The 22,457-nt window shown below is 37.9% G+C and overlaps 1 protein-coding gene across 1 annotated transcript; it reads right to left on the reverse strand.

The window, feature by feature from the left end:
- Window positions 1-466: 466 nt before the first annotated feature.
- LOC131440386 (neprilysin-4) lies at window positions 467-4,356 on the reverse strand. Its single transcript, XM_058611645.1, has one exon. It carries the CDS (start codon window positions 3,601-3,603, stop codon window positions 838-840), a length of 2,766 nt encoding a protein of 921 aa, XP_058467628.1. The 5' UTR covers window positions 3,604-4,356; the 3' UTR covers window positions 467-837.
- Window positions 4,357-22,457: the final 18,101 nt, after the last annotated feature.

Below are 22,457 nucleotides of genomic sequence, written 5' to 3' on the forward strand. Positions count from 1 at the left end.
TCAGAATAAGGGCGAATAATACATTTGATTACAGATTGCAAACACAGTATTATACAGATCGGGAAAATAAGCAATAATTTACGCGAATGAATTGTTCAAATATTCAGCATTCATTTTCAAGCATCTAATTTCTATATTACGAAATTAAGTTTACTAATATATAACACCAACAGAAGAAAGTCCATTACAGAACGATAAATAAATTTCAACACTATTTGGTCGGTTTTTATTCGGTGAGTTGTTGATGGTCGACTCTTGTGCCGGAGTGGTTTCCGAAACAAATTTTACGTAGTAAAATCCAACTTTTATGATTTGACAATTTTCAAGGTAAATACAGTACATAATTATTAGGGTTTGAGTATTAATTCACATCACAAACATCATCAGATATCTAAATTTGCTCCTTAATAGTTAACGATAAATTTCTCAATATGTTTCTTTGGTGAATTTCAAAATACAATCCATCTTGTTCTAATTTGTTTATTGTATAAGCCTTCGATTAATTGTTCGATATGTCTTATGGCAGATGTCCTCACTTTCTTCCTGGATACAATTTCACTCCAAGAATAACTGCATTTCAATGACATGTCATAAAAACCAGTTTGCAACTTTGGTTTGTCTGTCTAGTATTTCTGACAATCAAAAAAAATCAAATTACAAAACAGGAATTTAATCACTTAAATAAAACAACTTGCGGTTAAATCTAATAATATCGATTTATAAATTACATTTATTTTAAAGGAATGACTTTCACTGGGACAGTTTTCGTTCTATGAATCTCATATTATACAACCAAAATCGATTCGACAGCCTACGGAGTGGAGCAAAGTCCATGCTTCACCAAACGCTGCACTTGTTTTCCGGATTCATCGGTGTCCCTATCTCGCACTCGTAAACGCGTGCGAAATCCTCCGAGTTTGACAGCGTTCCAATCACCCGAAATTTTCCCGGACTATGTACAGCAGTTTTGAGTTTATTTCTCGTAGCCTCAGGTCGCATCGCTCCGCACCATACCTGAGCAAAATTCAGGAAGAACAACTGCGTATTGGTGATATTCAATCCCGGCAGGGTTTCATTTTCCAATACAGCCGGATCCTGCTGCTCCGTGAGCCACTTTGTGTAAGCACGAAAGGCTTGTTTTATTCCACCATTATCGGCGATATTTTCTCCTTGGGTGCTTTCTCCATCAATTTGAACTCCAACTTCATCGATTGTGTACTTTCCATATTGTTGCACCAAACAGGCAGCTCGATCGTGGAACGCATCGATCGCATGATCGGTCCACCACCGGTACAGATTACCTTCGCGGTCAAATAAACGACCTTTGTCATCGAATCCGTGCGTCAGTTCATGGCCTATGACGACGCCTATTCCACCGAAATTCATCGATTTAGGAAAGTGACGATGATAGAAAGGAGGCTGCAATATCCCAGCAGGAAACATTATTTGATTCTTATTGCGACTGTAGTAAGCATTCACCACAGCAGGAGCCGTATGCCAAGCGGTTTTGTTGACTGTTTGACCAATTTTGTCTTGGTCAGTTCTTCGAATATGACTAAGAACGTTGAGCGTGTTCTCGAAATACTTCTCTGGATCGATCTCCAAATCCGCATACTTTTCATTAAGTTCCTTGTGAGACAATATAAAATCGGGATAACCTATTCGAAGGGACATCGAATTTACTTTCATTTCCGCCAGCCTCTTTGTTTGACTATCCAACCATTCAGTTTCATTCAGAATTTCCCGAAAAGCCTGTTGCAATTCGTGCGTCATTGCCAATGTATCTCGTTTGCTATTTTCATCAAAATATTTCCTCACAAACATCGCTCCTACAGCCATGCCCATGTTGGCGTTGACCTGATTCACACAGTTCTTCCACCTGGGGGGACTTTTTTCTCTGCCGAACAAAACGTTCGAAAACTTTTGCTTTGCCTGCAGAAAACGATCATCCAGATTGTTGATGCGGTGCCTTACGAACCTCCACAAAATATAATTCGCCAGTGTTCGCGGCTCGGTTTGATCGATCAATTCAACCAAATCTTTCATATAGTTTAACGCGAACATCACGACAAACTCAGAGCTATTCATTGGTCGATCCATCACAATCGACAGGTAACGCGTCCAGTCGATCTCCGGAACTTCTTCGTGTAGGTTTTCAAGAATGATTTTCTTGTACAGTACGGAAACGTTGTTGCGTTCCTCTACAGAACTAGTGATGTTGGCTAACTGAATCTCGAAATCGATAATCTCATCGGACGTTTGTTTGGCCTTCTTGTGTTGAACATTGAGCAAAACAAGGATGTCAATCATAAACTGTTTGTAACCTTCTAGATATTTTCTGTTGGTCTCTTGGAGAAAATAGTCCCGCGTTGGCAACCCCAGCGAAGTTTGATCAAACTGTATTATATTTTCATCGGAGTTCTTGATATCGGGACCAACCCATTCGACAATTAAAATATCATTATTATACCGGCGAATTTGAGCGGTTAAGTTAAGCCAATCGAAGTTGTTCGACTGCCAGCCGGGATTCAACACTGGCCATCCGCCAAGAGAATCTAAAAGCTCTAGCAACGGCTGGAGACCTTGTTTTTCTATCAAACTATAGTTCATACAAGATATAAACAAATTGCGGGCTTTGGTTTCCGCATTATTAACTGCATTTTCAAAAGCAACATGGGCTAACTCTCGTTTTCGAACTTTTTTAATCTGTGCCTTCAGTACCAATCTATTCAACACTGCCCGTTTTCCCATAATTCTTTTCCGCACTCGCCTTAGGTGCTCACTTCCTGCCGGTTGCTCTGTTGTTGCTATCGTGTTTTCAATATCAATCACTCCTCCATTTTTATTTTCGAGTAGAAGATTTTTCAAGACGGCATCTAGACTTTCTCGCAAAATTTCGAAAGTGTCCAAACCGGCTTTATCCTTCGGGATTGGATTCACGCGATCCCAGTTTCCACATGCATACTGATAAAAATCATCACAAGGCTCCACCGTTGTGTCCATGTACCGCTTCATAATCTCCACCTGTGCCGCTCGAACACTTTCGGGATTTCCATCACTACTCCATGTAATTCCTTGTAAAATCGATTTCCTCTTCCGTGGCACTGTTAACCTTTTTCTACGGACAAAGTTTGCAACGTTGGATTCCGGGCTATAGCCTTGAAGTATTATCAAATCATTGTGCGCAGGTTCACCAGGGATACAGCTAGCAGGAACAATGGAACCACTGGGAACAAAAGACGTTCGCAGATCTCTCAGAATATCTCGTTCCTCGACCTCTATCACTTCGGGGAATGACCTTCGCACTGGTTCGCACCGAGATTGTGGGTCATCCAATTGATTCGATTGATCGGAATAAAAGCTGAATGACTGATAATGCTGGGCGGAGAGATTCGCCGAACCGACCACATGCAGTCGTGTGAAGAGCAAGAATAGCAGCACCAGTGGCAGCATCGTTGCCGGTATCACGAACAGCAGTTTCGCGAATCGATATCCAGGACACCACTGCAACCTTCCGGTCTGCTCATTGATGCCTAATTCACAGCCAGTCACTTTGTCTTGGGATTGTTTTTTGATATCATTTTTCGCGTTCTTGAGCTCCATAACAAACCGTCTCTGTCGTTGTGTGCAATTGGTGTTTACTTTTGTAATTTGGAGCCGTTCTGTTGCATGATAGTGACGTGATCAAATTATTTACACACTCACGCCTCTTTGAAGTTACTGTCACTTTCACCGCCTGCTAGTTTCTGGCAAATGGTTCAGTTCACTCCCAACAGTGACCATATTTCTAGCAGCATCAATTGTTTCAACAGCAGATCTATGCACTTCCAAACAATGGAATGAGAAGCACTAACAACGATTGGTGATTTGGTCCGAAATCACCGATTCTCATAACAAACGAAAAACAAATTCTCATGCGAGAGTCCAGATTTCGTACGTTTGACGTCACGATTGATTTACGTACGCGCAGGCGACGACACCTTTCCAACGGGGAACCTCCTAAGGTTGTCACTCACTGCGGTTGCGAGGTGTTTGCAATCAAACCGATTTCCGTCCTAAGAACGCAACCGCCAATAATCAGCAGCACACTGAACTGTGCGGGAATCGGAATTCGGAACGGTCAGCGGACGATGCTGCGACGCACGATCGCGGATTAAAATTGATAAATTTGCTGTTATTATTCCCGCACGTCTCGCCCCAACATGGTTACTTCTAGACGTAGTGATTTCCACTCAGTCAATGATAGAGCTGCTCTCAGCATCCAGTTCAAGTGGCATACTGAAAGTGCTCTACTATGCCCGGTAGTCGACGGCGGCGGGAACGCGCAATACAATCACTTAGCGGTCGCGAGACGAGTGTTATGTTTCCATAAAGATGTACTCTCCGTGTTGAACCATTCAGCACAATACTGCACATGTGAGATAGTGGGGCGGCGCAGAAATGTTTGAACTCATTGAAATTAATTTAAATCAATTCTGACCAAAAGCAAAATCACTCCGGAGAAGAACTCAGAGCGAAACGACGAGAGAAGATCCCATCGAGCTAAGAAATGTGATATGTTCTATGCGCAAATGTTGGATAACATGGAATAGGATATTCTTATTTCGACAAAAACCAAGCTGAGCCTAGAATGATATACCTCTAAGATTTCTAACCACAAATAGGTAGAACATTCAATTCCGAGCCAGAAACACAAATCATGTAATAATAATTTTAGCTACTTCTGTCCATTCATTGAGGTGGAGGTTGCGCTTAAATTAGAACAAAGATAAAAATAATTCGTAAATTCACATTTTTTGCATGCACATGCAAAAAATTGAATGTAACATTACTCCACAGTTTATGGTATAATTCAGGGGTGGAAATAAGCAAATTTTTTGATTCACAGTAAATAAAAATAGTCAGTATTATCTTTTCATATCACATATTTATTGTAGATATTATAATGAATTTTAAAACGAATGATTTTTGATATTATAAATTTTGGTTTTACTTAGAATTTAAAAAGGTCTTCAATTTCCTTTTCCACAATTCAAAACATAATCACAGTTTCAGTTTTGTTACCCAATTAATGCTAATTCACTGTGTTCGGTTTTTTGATTCACAGTCGGAAATCTTGATTCACATTTTCATGCGCAAAATGGGCTTATTTCCACCTCTGGTATAATTGTTTAATATGTTTTAGACACAGAACAAAGCGTTAATTTCAAAGCACAGTTTTATTCATTAGGAAATCAATGCGTTCCAATTCAGTATCACATTGTTTATGGTTTTCAATCAAGTTTGCGATTCAACTGATGCCTATTTACAGAACTGTTGATTTACATGTCGTATAAATTTCATTATTTTTTTCTGTGCATAGATCTGCTCAATTGATTGAAAATGCGAGAGAATGAACTGTAACGTCAAATGATAAACTAAATGTCTTAAGGATCAAGAGTAAACCAAGTTAACTTGTGTTGGTAATTTGTGTATTACGTACATTATATTTATTACGTATGGTATTCATATATGCAGTGCAACCAGTTTATCAAAGTGGCTTGCACGATTGAGTTTCAAACAATCTTTTTTAACAATAATTTATTCTCAAATGAATGTTAAGCCTGACATTTCAAATCGTTGTAACTCGGAGATTATATCAGGTGTACAACTTTGCTTCCGCCGTTTTCCGATAGGTGGCTGTACCGGCTGAGGCTGGTCAAAATACATAGATAATAATACCTTTAAAGTGAGTGTGTACAGTGTCTAACGAATTGTCATCGCCGTTTCAGTGACAGTTGTTCTTGTTTTCGTGATATTTACGCTCGAAAATGTCTGTTTATGTGCCCAATTCTCGTTATTTGCGGAAAGTTTTACTTTTCTGTTACAATTCGAAAAAAATGCAGCCAAAGAGCATCGAATGCTTTTGCGCCTTAGTCGTGCGCTAAAAGAAAAGCGGCCACAATATCAAGAGCGACATGACAAAGTCATCCTCCAACACGACAATGCTCGGCCTCACGTCGCAAAAGTGGTCCAAAAGTACCTGGAAACGCTGAAATGGGAAGTCTTGCCCCTACCGACATATTCCCCAGATGTTGCCCCTTCTGACTTCCACCTATTCCGTTCGATGGCACACGGCCTGGCAGATCAACATTTTCAATCCTTCGAAGAGTTGGAAAAATGGATTACTTAATGAATAGCGTCAAAAGTGGACTCCTTTTTTCGAGCCGGGATCCGAAAATTGCCGGAAAGATGGGACAAAGTTGTCACTAGCGACGGACAATACTTTGAATTATACATTTGTAAGCACTTTTCCGCAATAAAGCTTTTAATTTTGAAAAAAAACGGCGGAAACAAAGTTGTACACCTAATACAAAAATGGCGTTGAGAAAGAAGTTATAGGGAATCGATTGGGCACTCTAAAAAAAAATACACTGAAAAAAATTTTTGATTTTTTCTCAATAATTGCAAAATTATCCGTATTTTTTTTGATAATTTTTATTTTAAAGCTGTTATTAAAACCCACAGATTGATGGCTATTCTATCCGTGCCTTTTGAAAAATGAAGAAGTTACAGCTAAAATAGTTAGTTCTTCTCGCTGTAATTCAGAAACCGTTCATCGTACAAAAATGGCGTCCAGGAAGAAGTTGTATTTTATTTTTTTAGTTTTTAGGAGCAAGGGAAAAGCCCGCTGGAGCTGTGATTTTTGTTCTCCTTCTCCAGAAGGCATAAAACCTTCTCATCTTTGTATCAACAGATAACATTTGTACAACTGATACATAACGAAATCTTAAATTACCCTTATTTAAACTACAAAGCTAGCCAACAACTATTGATATCGTCTAATTATCTAAATAAAACTAGCGGGAAAAGATCCGGAGATAACGGGTTTTAATAGTGTTACGAGATAAATTTAAATCAAATTCATCAGAGCAAGTATTGAATACGCGACACATACTCGAAAACGGTTCATTAAATCCATAGTTAGTTCTAGCACGAGGAATTCAGAGAAAGGGATTAAACCGCAAATTACGCCGATGAATGTCAAAATTTAGCTGTAGGAGATCTGCACAATCAATTCGAGATTGGATGAGGTTCGCGACGAAAACAGCTTTCAGTGTATCACGGCGAATAGATAGCAAATCGAGGTGTACGAGCCTACATCGATTTTCGTGGCTTGGGAGATTCAATGGATCTCTCCAGGGCAGGCGACGCAAAGCAAAACGAATGAACTTGCGCTGAACAGTTTCAATGCGCAGCTTATCAGTTTGGTAATATGGTGCCCAAACAACAACAGCATACTCCAATGTAGAACGAACTAGAGCGCAATATAACGATTTCAGGCAGTATATGTTATTGAAATTCTTTGAGATGCGAAAGATGCAACCTAGCATCTTGAATGCCTTAGAGAGGGTATATTCTATGTGACCTTTGAAACTAAGTTTTGAATTCAATAACACACCTAGATCCTTAACTGATGTCTCCCGTTTTAGTACAGCTTGCGAAATAGTGTAATCATACGTGATCGTGGTTCGTTTACGAAAGAAGGAGATAACGGAGCATTTAGAGGCGTTCAGGACCATTCTGTTGACGTTGCACCAGTTGGAAAATACATCCAGCTGTAACTGCAAGAAATTTGAATCTTTCAGATCTTTGATGAGATGAAACAGCTTGAAATCGTCGGCGAATGATAGCTTCATACATTGCAATGGGAAATTCAGATCATTTAGATATAGCAGAAATATGAATGGTCCTAGATGGCTTTCCTGAGGAACGCCAGAGCTCACGATGAATGATGTAGTAATGCAGTCGCCAATTTTCACGGTCATACTACTAAGTTTCTTTGGAGAAAACACTGCTAAAGTAGCTGCGGAATAGATCACAAACACCAGAAGGGGTCGAAGCATCCAGTTCACCAAAAAACATATGAGTTGGTAATCCCGATTCATTCCTCTGATCGTTAACATAGTTCCAAAAACGTTTGGGAGTATCTTTAAGATTATTCTGGATTTTGCGTTGGTAGTTATACTAGAGCGCCTCATTCAGTCGTTTATAACGGTTGTTAACAAACACATAATGTGATCTTAGTTGAAGAGAAGGATGCTTTGTAAGTTTTTTTAAGGTAGACCTTTTTCATGTTTATAGCGTTTTAGAAGTGAGTTTGACCAGGGAGGATAAATTTGTTGACGACACGTTTTCTTTGGAACGAACTGGTCAATTGCATAAAGTACAATATTCGTCCAAACTGTGGCAGCGATGTTGCAGTCGTTGTCCGATAATAGCGAACACCAATCAAGTGATAAACCTATTCATCGCCTCGAAGTTACCTTTCTTGTAGTTGTTATAAGTTGATTCTGATGTATTGTTAAAGATTAGTGGCGAAGATTCCATTAAAGAAATATGGAGAGGTGGCTGATGACGACAGAGTTTAACCAGCGGTTCGGGGGCTGCACCAACTAAACAGAAATTCAAAAGCTCCTGACTAGCAAAACAAATATCCAGAAGGCGATGATTGCTGTTGTAATGATTATTCAATTGAACTAGACCAGCAGTGTTATAGTCGTCCAGTAGTCTATGATAAACAGTGCTATTCAAGGAGTCAGCATTTGGATACAAATAATTGGAAACAGAGCGAATCCATTTAACACCAGATAAATTAAAGTCGCCTAGAATCAATAATTTATCGTTCAATTCCATTTGGTTAGTAACTAGCAAGAGCGAATTCAAATGTTGCTGAATCAATTACATATCGTTGATCAGGCGGTATGTAAATTACACAGGTAAAAAGTGTGCAATTTTTTAGTGTAAGAGCAACCCATAACTGTTCAACACTAGTACAGTTCGGAACATGTAGCAAACGAGAATGAAAAAAATTGCTTTGATAGTGTGCTACTGTTCAGCCAGGTTTCGATGAATATGTATATGTCATAGGCACGATCAGCGCAAGCTAGACGGTATTGATCGATATAGCTATTCATTCCTCCGATATTTTGATAGTAGATTCCTAAACAAGTGTTTGGCTATGTCGAGTTGGATACTGATAAGGCATTGGAGGGTACTGCACCGGTGAGCGAGGGTAGGGACGACGGATCGATTGAGAAATGAGTAGGGAATCAATAGGGCATTTTGAAATTATTGAGAAAAAAATCAAATTTTTTTCAGTGTATATTTTTTTAGAGTACCCTATTGATTCCCTACAACTTCTTCCTGAACGATATTTTTGTACAATTAACGGTTTCCGAGTTACAACGGTTTGAAAAAGGCAATTTTTGTGAAATGCAAAAATACATACGCCCTTTTTAAAAATCACTCATGAGTCGGATTGACCTCTCCATTGGTTCAAAATTTATGGTTCGAAATACTGAAGCCATGTTCAAAGTTTCATCCAAATCGAAGAAGGTCTGATTTTGTCACTTTTTCGTCTACTCATTTCAGGAATTGCTCACCAACGTTTGATGGAAAATTGTTTACATTTTATAAATGTAAATTTTAATTCTTCAATAAAAAAAAGTTAGCAACACTGCTTCAATGCATTTGTATTAGATTGCGCTACACCCAATAAACAAAACTAAATATTTTCTGTTACAAAAGCAATTTTCCGGAAAAATAAATAGTTTTACGACAACATTCCATATCCATTGCCTTTCGTTTGTTAAATTATATGTTTCTATTTTGCGGGTTTACTTATAGAAGGTACGTAAATCTTTATATCGCAATAATTCCTGCAAAAGGAAATCCATATAGGAATGTGTTTGTTGCTAATCAAAAGTGTAAGTAAGCTGAAACTGAAATAATTTTCTTCGAGCAGTTTCAAGGAAAACGGAAGAGTTTTAGACTAAGAATTTCGCTTTTCTTGATTTCAAGCAAAATAAACTAATTGGTTTATTTTGCATTGGAATTTTATTGCTGAATTTCAGCCGATTGCTCGGTAAAGAGTATAGTTACAGAGAATCTCGGCAACCCTAAATTTGGTAACTCAATAATTGTCGAAATTGTGAGCCATGAATTGTCGAGTCATCAGTAATTGAGCAGAGAAAGGATTTTGCTTTATTGCCTTTCTCATATAGAAAACTTATGCAATTACTTGAAAAATTGATAAGTAAAAATTGGCCCGGAGGACCAAGTGTCATATACCATTCGACTCAGTTCACCGAGCAATGTCTGTGTGTATGTGCGTGTGTGTATGTGTGTGTGTAAAAGCAAAGTCTTGGCATTACATTCCTTTTGTGGAATTTGGCCTTTCTGTTTCAACAGACTTCGCAGCCGATTCTTAGTGTACAGAATCATTGCATGGCTAGTACTATGGATCCTACTGACACTAAGAATCCTTCCAGGTCGGGACTCGAACATACGACAACTGGTTTGTACGACCAGCGTCTTATGCATTGAACCGCCAACCTGGGAGTGAGTGTGTGTGTGCATGTGTCAAATAATCTCACTAGGTTTTCTCGGAGATGGCTGAACCGATTTTCACGAACTTATATACAAATGAAAGGTCTCGTGGTCCCATATGGAATTCCTTAATTTCATTTGGATCCGACTTCCGCTTCCGGAGTTATAGGGTAAAGTGTGTTAAATATAGTACACCGTCACTTAAACTGGCGAAACAAAACACTCAATTTTTTTTCTAAACTAGACTCAAAACTACACAAATCGATAGCCATTATCAGTGAGTAACTTAACAAACCGATTCCGGTTATCCTGGTTCCCAGTCTCCAGATCAGGAAGCACCGAAAATAGTGGTCATATGGCAAAATCGTATAAAAACATAAAAATATGAATAAAAACTAGTAGATTTTGTACGTCATGTTAGTTGGTGACCGTACGAACAGACTTCGATTATACCGGTTCTCGGGCTCCGGTGAAAGGATGATCTAGGCGAGTGAAGCACTTTTTCATTTTGTATGTTATACTAGTTAATGCACAAACAATCCCTTGGTTTCTTTCAAAAATCGAAGAGAAACATTTTGAATAGAATACCACTGTATTATATATGAGAAAGGCATCACTACACCACTAAGTAGATAAAAATAGGTTTTATTATAAGAAATAATTATCACAAAAGTTACAGTTGAGGAAAATGGAGTGTTTTATTAATGCAAACCTTAATTTTACAAAAACAAACCCCGAAAAAACATCATGGATAAAATCAGAACCGTGTTTCCAGTGCTCCTCAACGCTTCTATCTGAGAAGAACAAATATTCAAAAGCATATATATATGAAACGTAGGTTGTTTTTGATTTCACATATATTTTCAGACAGTATCGAAATCTTTTCCTTTGCCCATTGTATACATTTTCCAGCTCCACGAGAAATGACGACGTGGTGCGATGCAAAATCGATTGCACAGTGGTTCAAAAGCTCCATTTCACGCTCTTTATTGATAACTCATGGAAACGTGGTTTTCGAGGTACAGTATCTTCAGCAAAGTTGTTCAGAATGATAGATACCATCTTTTGGCAAATTTTAACTTTTGTGATTAATCCCCCTTAAAGTGAGAGAAAAATATTATTTTAGCTCAGGGTTATGGGCTAAGTTACTTCGGCAAAGTTGTTTAGAAAGTCATTACAAATTAATTTGCAGAAGATACTATTCTCGTAACTTGAGTGTAATTCATGATATAATGTATTTTCTGAAAAGAAAATACGTAGTTTAGAACAGTTCGGAGGAGCCATGCCCTTGGGAAATAATTCACCGAATTAGTCTCATACCACGTTTCTAGGGGTTCCAACAGATTCACACTTCTAGTGGTTTCAATAGATTCCATTCCACAATATCTACCTTAACATTAGACTGATAATGTTTTTTCTAAGCATACAATTTTCCATCAATACGAACTTGCATTCTTACTCGTACTCAACATAACAAAACATCAACATCGAAACTCTAGAACTCACGCAGCTTTTTAATTCCCGTGTCCCGTGTTCATTTAATCCTTGTTTTCTTTCTCCGTTTAACCAAACATGAGTGGGTTGTCTTGTCGAGAGCCAACGCAACAGATGCCCAATGCAGCAATCTAGATTATCAGCATAATTTATTTCCTGCATCCGAGATACATCTTGGCGCGTTTGTTTAGGTCGGTAGCGCCGCATTTCATTGGTATTAAATTCCTATAACGATGTCGTGCATGATGATAAATTTATGTTTTCGAACGTTAATTACGTCCACTGTTCCACGAAACCAGGAATGTACGACAATCCCCCGGTCGAGGTGATTAGGAAGCTCTTCATGCAAACAAGAGAAAGACTATAAAAACATAACCTGGTAGCCACGATAGAATGACATTTGTATGGACATGAACATCAATCAAAGCATCAGCTTATAGTTTGCAAACAAAGCATGCGGCTTCAGCTCCATCCGTTAGTCTGGCACTTCTTCATGATGTGAAACTCGGTTTCACAACCTGAATGCATTGATTTCCTCATTCCAGTCATACCCTATTAGGAAACAACAAAAATATCATTATCGAAACTATGCCTTCCAATGTTTACAAAAAATTCCTATTGTATATAATTTGTACATCAAACAAATAAGATATTAGTGCCCGATCCTTTTTGATCAGGCGCTAATATCTCGTTTGTTTAGTGTAGAGTAGAGTGTGCTAACCTCAATCGGATGAACACATTTTGACAGTTCAACAGTACTGTTTGTAAACAGAGATTTTTTTGTTTGTCTGTTGACAAATTGGATGAGACCATTTACGGTCTATATCGCCTAAATAGAGTTTTAAAACATTTGCTCACGATTGGCTATGGTTTGTTTTTAATTTTTATTAAATAAAAATGACTACTTTCAAAGTATAAAGATGATTGTTTAAGATGTCGATTTTTGTTTAATCTTGTTTGTAAACAGTACCGCTGAACTGTTAAGGATGAATTCTAGTTCATTTGCATCGTCACGATAAAAAGTCTAATTTTTCGATTTATGTCAAGTGAAAAAGTATTCTTAAGGCTATACTGAATTTCGGGCACATTTACGCACCCTTTTAAAACACCTCCACTTGTGAGAATCAGCACTACTAGAAATACTAAACCTTTTGTCTAAGTAGGTTGAGAGCTCTGTGTTGCACAAATGAATGACTGAATGCAAAATTCGGATAGGTGCAACTTAGTTTAAAAACCTGTTTTAATCCACCTAATAGTGTAATGATGCCTTGCTCATATATCAATCATACTATCATATATAATACTGTGGTATTCTTCACAATAATTTTTTTTTCGATTCTTAAAAGAATAACCGAAATCTGTTTGTTTGACCGTCTACTGATAAAAACTATCAATTGGAGAAGATTTGAGCTCGATTTAGAAAACTTTTTACGGTTTTTCGCCCTTTTCAGTGATGGTATAAAATTTTTAACAAACTTTACCGTATATTTCCGGATCCGGATGAAATTCAGGAATTTCGTATGGAATCACAGGACCTTTCATTTGAACATATGAGAAATCTATGAGAAAAGTTAGAACACATATTTTCATTTATTCCATAGCTCCGGAACCGGAAGTCGGATCCAAATAATATTCAGGAATTTTGTATAGGACCACAAGCCCTTTCATTTCTAAGTTTGGGAAAATCGGTTCAGCCATCTCCGAGAAAAGTTAGTGCAAAAACCGTTACACACACACAAACACACACACACTATGCTCCAACTGGAATCGCCGGACCGACCTCGGCACTCTCTCGTGTGTCCCGTGTGATGTAACAGGGGACTTGGTGTCGCGAGAGCCTCTTTCACCGGGGAACTCTCCGTCGGTATAGTCTAGATCTTTCATCGGGGATTAGACGAGTAGATCGTGGCGTAGCACCGTTAACATAGTCGGGGCACCAATGAACCGGAAGTCACCTTCCAGCCGGAATCACTGGATCGACCCAGGCATTCTCTCGGTCTTGTCGTATACGGGTATCGAAAACGTCGGTTTCGGGAGAACTTCCATCGTCGGGGAATTCTCTGTCGGTGTAGGCTAGATCCATCACCGGGGACTAATCGAGTAGACCCCACAACACCGATTCGAGTCGTCGGGGCATCAGCGAACCGGAAGCCATGCTCCAACCGGAATCGCAGAGCCGACCTCGGCACTCCTTCGGGTGTCCCGCGTGGCGTAAAAGGGGATTCGGTGCCGGGAGAAATTCCTTAGCCGAGGAACTCTCCGTCGGTATAGTCTAGGTCCTTAGTCGGGGACTTGACGAGTAGACCGTAGCGTAGTACCGTTAAGATCGTCGGGGAACCAGTGAACCGGAAGCCATCCTCCAACCGGCATCATTGGATCGACCCAGGCATCCTTACGGTCGGGTCGTGGACGGGTACTGGAGGCGCCGGTTGCGGGAGAATTTTTCTTCTCCGGGAAACTCTCCGTTGATGTAGGCTAGATCCATCGTCGGGGATCAGTCGAGTAGTGTGGCGCGACGTAGCGGCATTGGGTCGTCGAGGCGCCAAAGGTGGATCGAGATGGATAAAGAGAGAAACGCAGGAGCTCATTTTCTCCCAAACGAAGAAGTGCATGAGCACAGCCTCCCCCGAAGTATTGAGCTTAGCTTAGTTCCGGGGGGATCAAGGCAAGATGTCCAAGGTGTTTTAGTGGGTAAGGTTCAGCCAGTCCCACTCGCTGGTTCACAATAGCGGTAGCTTGACAACTATCGAGCGCGTGAGCTGGGAAAGTACATAAAGTATTTCACCTTGTAAAAAAACACATACTCAGTCATTTTGCGTACTCCACGAACTGAGTCAAATGGTATATGGCCTCGGTTCGAAAGTCGGTGTTCACAGTGATTGCATAACCTTTCTATATGAGAAAGGCAAAAACCCGTTGAAGTATTTTTGAATGCAAAAATCGGATAGAAACATTAAGAGCAAAAACCGGACATGGATTTTTTAATAAAGGATCGTTTAAAAACATCTTTTTTGCAAGAACCGGGTCCTGATTTTACATTCAAAGTTTTTACCGACTGTCGCTGTGGACGAAGCATGGTTTGCTTGTTTGTTACGGGCAACTTGATCTATGCTGCACGGGTAAAAATCCATTGAAATCATAAATAATGTCTATCATGAATAAGAAGTCATGATTTCATGAGCAAAATGATTGGTATCATCCACAATAACACATCTTTCATGAAAATTTTCATGGTATCAATCATTTTGCTTATGAAATTTCATAAGAAGGCATGGTTCATGATTTCATGATTAAAAAATCATGGTACCGGTAATAGATTTTTATCCGTGTGCGTTCCCTCAGCGGCAGTTTTGGAAGAACTGATTAGGTTTTTGTCCGGTTTTTGCGTTCGAAGTTTTTCTGTCCGGTTCTTGCAAAAAATATGTTTCAAACGATTCCTGCATTGCAAAATCCATGTCCGGTTTTTGCTTTCAATGTTTTTATCCTGTTTTTGCAATCAAAAATACTTAAACAGGTTTTCCAAACTAAGTTTCACTCATCCGAATTTTGCTTTCGACCGTTCAAATAAACATATAGAATCGATACACTGAAGAAGGATGTAAAAAACATTCCGAAATGCGTATCTGTATTATAACGTTTGATACACTTTCGTGAAAATAGTGACTGTGAAAATAGTGACTTTGTGAGAGTGTAATGACGTGACATAGTAGAATTAAGCGGTACAACAACAGTCCTATTTGCGTTCAAATAAGCTAACATTTGAGTACTGTATTATCTGAAACATCTTTTGAGCTGGCGCAACCGTCTTTGGTAGCCACTCATTTACCGAAGGTTGTGATTTTTTGAAACGTAGCATAAAGTAAGGTAGCAAGGGTTGAAGATATCAAATTAAATTAATATCAACAATAGAAAGACAATTATGGAATAATGAAGATGTTGTGTAAAACGGTTTAATTGTATAAAGCACATTCAGAAATCGTTCAAAAGCGTAATCGTTGCTTAGTCTTGAATCTTGATTACGCATCCATTGAGGATCTTCAGTTTTCTAGAAAAATTTTCGGAGTATGCTACTAGTCGTCAAATCTTGCAAATCGAAACAAGCTCAGCTCTTTAGATTTTTACCTCTAAGAAACGCTAGGAGTAAATTTGTTTTTTTTTATTGTGCAGTAACAAAAAAAGGCTTCTACCTGAAGCGCATAATGGTGATGTGTTAATGTTAATGAAAAAGGCAGGTGGGTAATATCAGAGACATAATTAAGCGACTTGAATACTAATAAAACTGACATGCTTCAATAACCGTTCGTATACTTACATACACAATGGATGAAGGTTTCGCATAGTTCTTTGGGAACATTTAAACCGATTTGTGAGATTTATTCAATGTTTACAACTGTTGAATACTATTGGCACATTGACGTTGATTGACGAAATACAAAGCCACTGTTCGTATAGAGATGATTCTTTTAGCTAGAGTTGTCTGTTAAATTAGCTGTTGAATTAGTTCATGTTTTTAACGATTTGTGATAAAAACGGCAAATTCATTTGAAATATCATTGCAAAAGTGGAAGAAAAGTTTTTACTCTGAGGTGGTAATGTCGATCTGAATTCATTATGTGAAAACTGAAGTTAGTTTAAAATGGTGATTATACTTGACAGAGAATAACAAATTTACTTCATATTCAAAATAAATGAAATTCGATCGCCAAACAATCTAGTACTCTAGATGTAAACATTACACTGGTTTCGGTTTAACAGAATGTTCGTCTCTACAATCTAACTCATATTCTTGGTTCCATTTGCTAGTGGTAATTTAACTTTGCGGCAATATGTCAATTTGCCACCATTTAATTATCACCACACCAGAACCTGAGTTCTAAACATTCAGAGGTTGAAACTGAAATAAAGGTTCTAAGTCTAAATCAAGAATTTAGTTCATGAATTAAGTTCTAGATTTTTAGAACTAAACTCAAACTCAGAACCAAGATTCCGAATTTAATACTACTTGTTCTATAACAACCGCACCCGCTCCGTTAGTTAAATCGACGACTAAATCATGTCGGCATCATCCTCCACTCTTGATCACAATACCTGAATATACACCCACTGCCTTCGAAGTAGTTGTAGATTCTACTTATTACGATTTCAAAAATGGGAATTATGATGCTATGAACCAGTTCTTACTCTCGTTGAACTGGGGGAGATTATTTTCTAAAAGTGATTGCAATTCCGTTGCCATTTTGTGGTCTCATATATTATCCTATTCTATAGAACAATTCGTACCCAAGAAAGCACTACGCGCACCGGTGCATCCTCCATGGTCAAACAAAACTTCAAAAAGCTATAAACGAGCTAAGCGATCGGCATTGAAAAAGTTTACAAATCGTCCCTCACACCAGCTGCGATCTTATTATCTGCACCTCAATAACCGCTACAAACGACTGAACAAAATATTATATAATAATCACTTGCTTCGCGTTCAAAACAATTTAAAAAAACAACCCGAAAAGCTTCTGGAATCACGTAAACGAACAGAGAAAAGAGTCAGGACTACCAACTCACATGTTTCTAGGAGATGTCCAATCATCAACGCAACATGATATATGCAATCTCTTCCAGAAACACTTCAGCAGTGTTTTCTCCGACGAAACTATATCTAATCATCAAATCTCTGAAGCCATCAACAATGTTCCGCACCGCTCTCCTATCGGCTCTCACCCTATCATATCGACTTCTATGATTGAGTTATCGTGCGTCAAGCTGAAGTCATCTTCGAACGCTGGACCAGATGGTATTCCTTCAATAGTGCTAAAAAAGTGTTCGAGAAGCCATTTAGTCCCTCTCTCACTGCTATTCAACTCATCACTCACCTCAGGAACGTTTCCTGATATTCGGAAGAGTTCATATATCTTTCCAGTATTCAAGAAAGGAAATAAGTCAGACGCTTCCAATTATCGTGGGATTGCGGCGTTATGCGCAGTTTCCAAGTTACTCGAAATTATTGTCCTGAATTTTATCACTCACAATTGCAGTAACTACATCTCCGAAACATCTATACAGATTTCTCCGCAGCCTTCGACAAGATAAATCAAATTCTGAACTTGAGTTCCGAATCTAAATTAAGGAACTGATTTCAGTTCAAAAATGTAACTCCAGAACCCAACTTCCGAATTTAATTCCAGCATGCAGGCTCTGGATTCTGGAAGCGAGTTTTAAAACAGAACCTAGTAATAATATTCTGGAACTGAATTCAGGAAGTAAATTTAGAAATTAGATTATGGTTCGAAAGTCTGTTCCAAAATTCTTGTTCGGAGATCGTATTAAAACAGTTAGTAACAAAACTAATATTTCGGTAAACACACTCCCATTCCCGAATTCGATAACAATTTTCTTGCAATTCAAAATAATGCTTGTCATTTACCGTTCGAAGCTCCTTATAGGAAGTAAACAGCCTGTATAAAACGTTCACAAATACTAAATATCAAAAACAAAAAACGGCATAGAAAGGCAAGCCCATCAAATCACAATCTATTGTATAACAATCAATAAACGAACGGAAGAGACAGTGGCGTTCAACAACAGGTAAGTAGGCGGCAAGACACGGCTCCCGAGACTGTCGACCAAGACCACGGTTTAGTGAGTTGATGTTTATCCGGATAAGGAAGTTCAAAAACGTGCCTGCAGTCTTACTACTTTGGTTCATTGATTGCAATCGAAGTATTTCTTCTTAGCTCTTGCGCTTTCTCGGTAAAACCTAACAAAAGTTACTTTCGATATGCAAAACAGCTATTTTATCCACTGCCAATCAGAAACTGCTGGCTTACTGTTTAGTATTCTATTTCGGAGCCTAACTTCCTGTTTGTGGTTCATATTATCATTGTTTTCTTCCACTGCAGTTAGGAAGATGGGATGCTCAAATTTTACAAAAAATAAATTATAATTTACTAAATGATTTGTCGGTTCTATATTGTGTACACTCAAGTTTTTTAAGCGATTTTTTTTATCGGTTTCTTTTTATGTGAATTTTTATTATAACGCATGAATTATGCGTTTTTATGGGAATTTTCAAAGTTAGGCGGTTTTTGCTTTTCTTATATAGAAAGGCTAAGCAATCACTGTGAAACCCGACTTTTCAACCGAGGCCCGGAGTGCCGAATGTCATATATACTAGTCTTTGAAAACACAGATTGAAATGAAAAGTATTATGTTCCCATAAGTTGATGTAGAAATTTATCCAGATCCGGTTTCCGGTTCCGGAAATAAAGGGTAGTGTCCGGAAATAGTACAGGGTGCTCCATTTTTTATGCCAGTATGTGAACATTGAATAACTTTGAGGAAAATTACCCGATTTCTATAAGTAATGTATTTTTATTCAGTTTGGTTTCATACACTTTTTTTGGACAAGTTGTTGAAAACAATATCAATTAAGTAGCCACCTTTATTAGCAATTACAAAATGATTACTTTTTCTGCGTCTGTCATTACCTTTTCGAGCATCTCGGGTGTTATAGCGTCGATTTCAGCACGAATGTTTGCCTAGAGCTCTTCAATAGTTTGAGGCTGGTTGGCGTGAACCTTGTTTTTCAGACCCCACAAAAAGAATTCCGGGTGGGATATTATCAGATGGTGCCTTTTTGCCGCGATATTTTTCTACGATGTTATGCATGTTGAGTAAACACAAAAGAAAGACTGTTTTCGATGTGAAGTGTCACTATTTCAATGCGTTGTTTCGGTGTGAAGCGTTCCATGGCAAAAATTGTACTGAATTGACGTTTCCAAAACATATCTGATGCAATCGCTCGGTTGGTAAATGTAACAGTTATTCAAAGTTCACGTACCGACATAAAAGATGAAGCACCCTGCAGTCGAAAATTCGAAGTCGAAGAATCCCTTACTAATATTAATCAAACCATGAGTTAAATTAAAAAAGGCATCATTACACCACTAAGTGAATTGTAACAGGTATTTTTATGAGATTTCCAATACGTGTCTAAAGACGGATGAAAAATTCATTTTTTACTAGAATCAGATAGAGAGTTTTTTACTTCTATAATATTGAAGAAAATGTAATTTTTGGTAACTTTGAAAACGTCATTCGTAAAATGACTGATTTTTGCAATTTGATTTGATTATGTGTACTTCACCTTTCAAGCAGACATGTAAATTTACATGTTTCAGTCCTAATGTGTTAGATCTACTGGAAATAAAGTTTATGTTTGACGCTCGTATGTGTCGTGGACGTAAATTCACATGATTTTCTCCAGGTGTGTGTGGTAGTTTTAGATTAGAAATCAGTTTTCTTAGTCGAACTTTTTAAGATCAATCCACTCCAATTTACACCGAAACCTCGAAGAAATGGTTTTTACACACCAAATCATATTTACGGACGACGGTAAAATTTTACTATAAATTCTTCTTCTTTCTTTTTCTTCTCCTTCTTCTACTTTTTCTTATTCTTCCTTCTGGTTTCCTTGAAATGACAACGATTGATGGCACAGTAACTTAGGCTATATTTCCAGTTAATTTTCGTTTATAGTCCAATAGACTATCTTTTCACTGGACTACAAACTGTGTGGCTATGTCTAGGTGCCAAAAATTCCTTCTTTCTCATGAAATACTCAAAATTTCATCGCACTAACACGATACAACGTGCTCACCCGTTGAAAGTTTCACCGAAAGTGTAAAGTTGGACTTACTTGCTTTCAAAAAGTTTCAGTAAAGTTTCTTTTACTGAACGTTCGGTAGAGTGCACTGAATATTCTCCTGTCACAATTGTACTGACTTGTTCATCATTTATTACTTATACTATTTTGTTGGTCAATTTCACTGAAAACTCGTGAAGTAAAAAGAGCACATGAATTAAAAAATGTTTGTCCATGGAGATAGTTTGTTCTCAATTACTACATTAAGTACTTACTACACTAATTACTTTTCACTAATATAGTAACCACGATTCATATCACTGATTATCATCGTTGACGATGATTTCCTTAAGTGTAGATGATAACTATATTTTCTTTTCGTTTGAATCACACGAGAATTCAACCGGAATAATACAAAACTATACCTGTCATTTTCACCAACAGCAAAACAGAAATTTTGCGTGAAGTGAATGTTGCACCCAAATTAGTGTGGGGGTGTGAATACTACACCCAAAATAATATCGATCGCGGTGATATCTACAAGCATTCACCACGCTTATTGAGCAAATTTTACATACAGTCCATATACGATATCCAGTATATCTTTTTAAGGCTTTCTTCTACTTGGAATGTCATCATCGATAATGTTTCGTTTTCGAGCCACAACTGCGAATCGCTTGCTAAATCGTATCATTCTTTGCGAACTACTCGGAGAATACTAACTTTAACCACATATATACGTCCAGTCGCGATGTAAAAAAAGTTTTAAATTGAGTTTGACCGATGTTCCGTCATCGATTGAAGTGCAGCACTTGTTTTTCGTTAATACACGATCATACAAAAGCCTCTTACTGAATTCTGCTTGATGAACCAGCTCAGATGTTTACTGGTATTTTCACATAATTACTTCATCAATGATAATCACAAGTATACTTTCACATAATTTATGAAATAAACAATTTTTTTTTAAATACTTACATCCACAACAAAAATAAGCCATATTTGACATCCCTACACAATCAATCAAAATCAAAATAAACGAAACAGTTGTTTCAATCTTGCATTTGCACAATTTTGAACCTCTGAAAATATTTATTTTTATTAAGCCATCTAACTTACTACACTTTGTATTTGTTACTCGGAGTTTGCTGACCCAAGTAATTTTATTGGCAGATGTACGTGCCGGGTTTCCTTCTCACTAAAGGAAGTACTCGGAAACGGTAGACTATCTGCCTACATAAGAACATAATTTCTACTGCTGCAGACGTTGCTTACGAAATTCATTCAAAACTATATATTTAAATTTGAAATTTCCACAGCATAGGATGCAAGTGGAAATGGGCGGATTTGAGAATATTTCACACGTTGCGTTTGCATGTGCTTTCAAATGTTGCTTTGCCGGCATCCACTATTTTTATACCTTTCGGTGTGTTATGAGTGTAGAGCACGCAAACGGCTATCCTATGATTGCTCTGGTGCATTTCCTCTTGATCCGTAATAAATATAGAAAGTGGAACCACGGACGCACCGGTTACTCTAGAATAATTATATTTACATATGTTGCAATGCTCGCTGTAGAATTTCGAAAGTAAAGAACACGTTAAAAATAGTTACGATAATGAACAATTTTCTTTTTGCCTTTCTTTATATTTCTTTATAAAAAGGAACAAGTATTGCTGGATAAATCGGATTTAAGTCGGATCCTTAGAAGACCTCTAGACCCCTAAGAAACCTGGTATTATGTATCATTCGGCTCAGCTCGACGCGGTTGGAAAATGTTGATATGTAAATATTCATCTATATATATTTGTATGCACTTCTTGAAGGCCAAGTCCATTTTCTTAAACTTAAATTCATATAGTAAGTCTCATGATTTCACTTATTTCTGCCAACTTTTAACGCTATCCGACATTTGGTTCCGGAGTTACAGGTTTGTGATTGTTGTAAATTTCAA

Source organism: Malaya genurostris, chromosome 1 (genome assembly GCF_030247185.1).
Source record: "Malaya genurostris strain Urasoe2022 chromosome 1, Malgen_1.1, whole genome shotgun sequence".
Taxonomy (NCBI): Eukaryota; Metazoa; Arthropoda; class Insecta; order Diptera; family Culicidae; genus Malaya; species Malaya genurostris.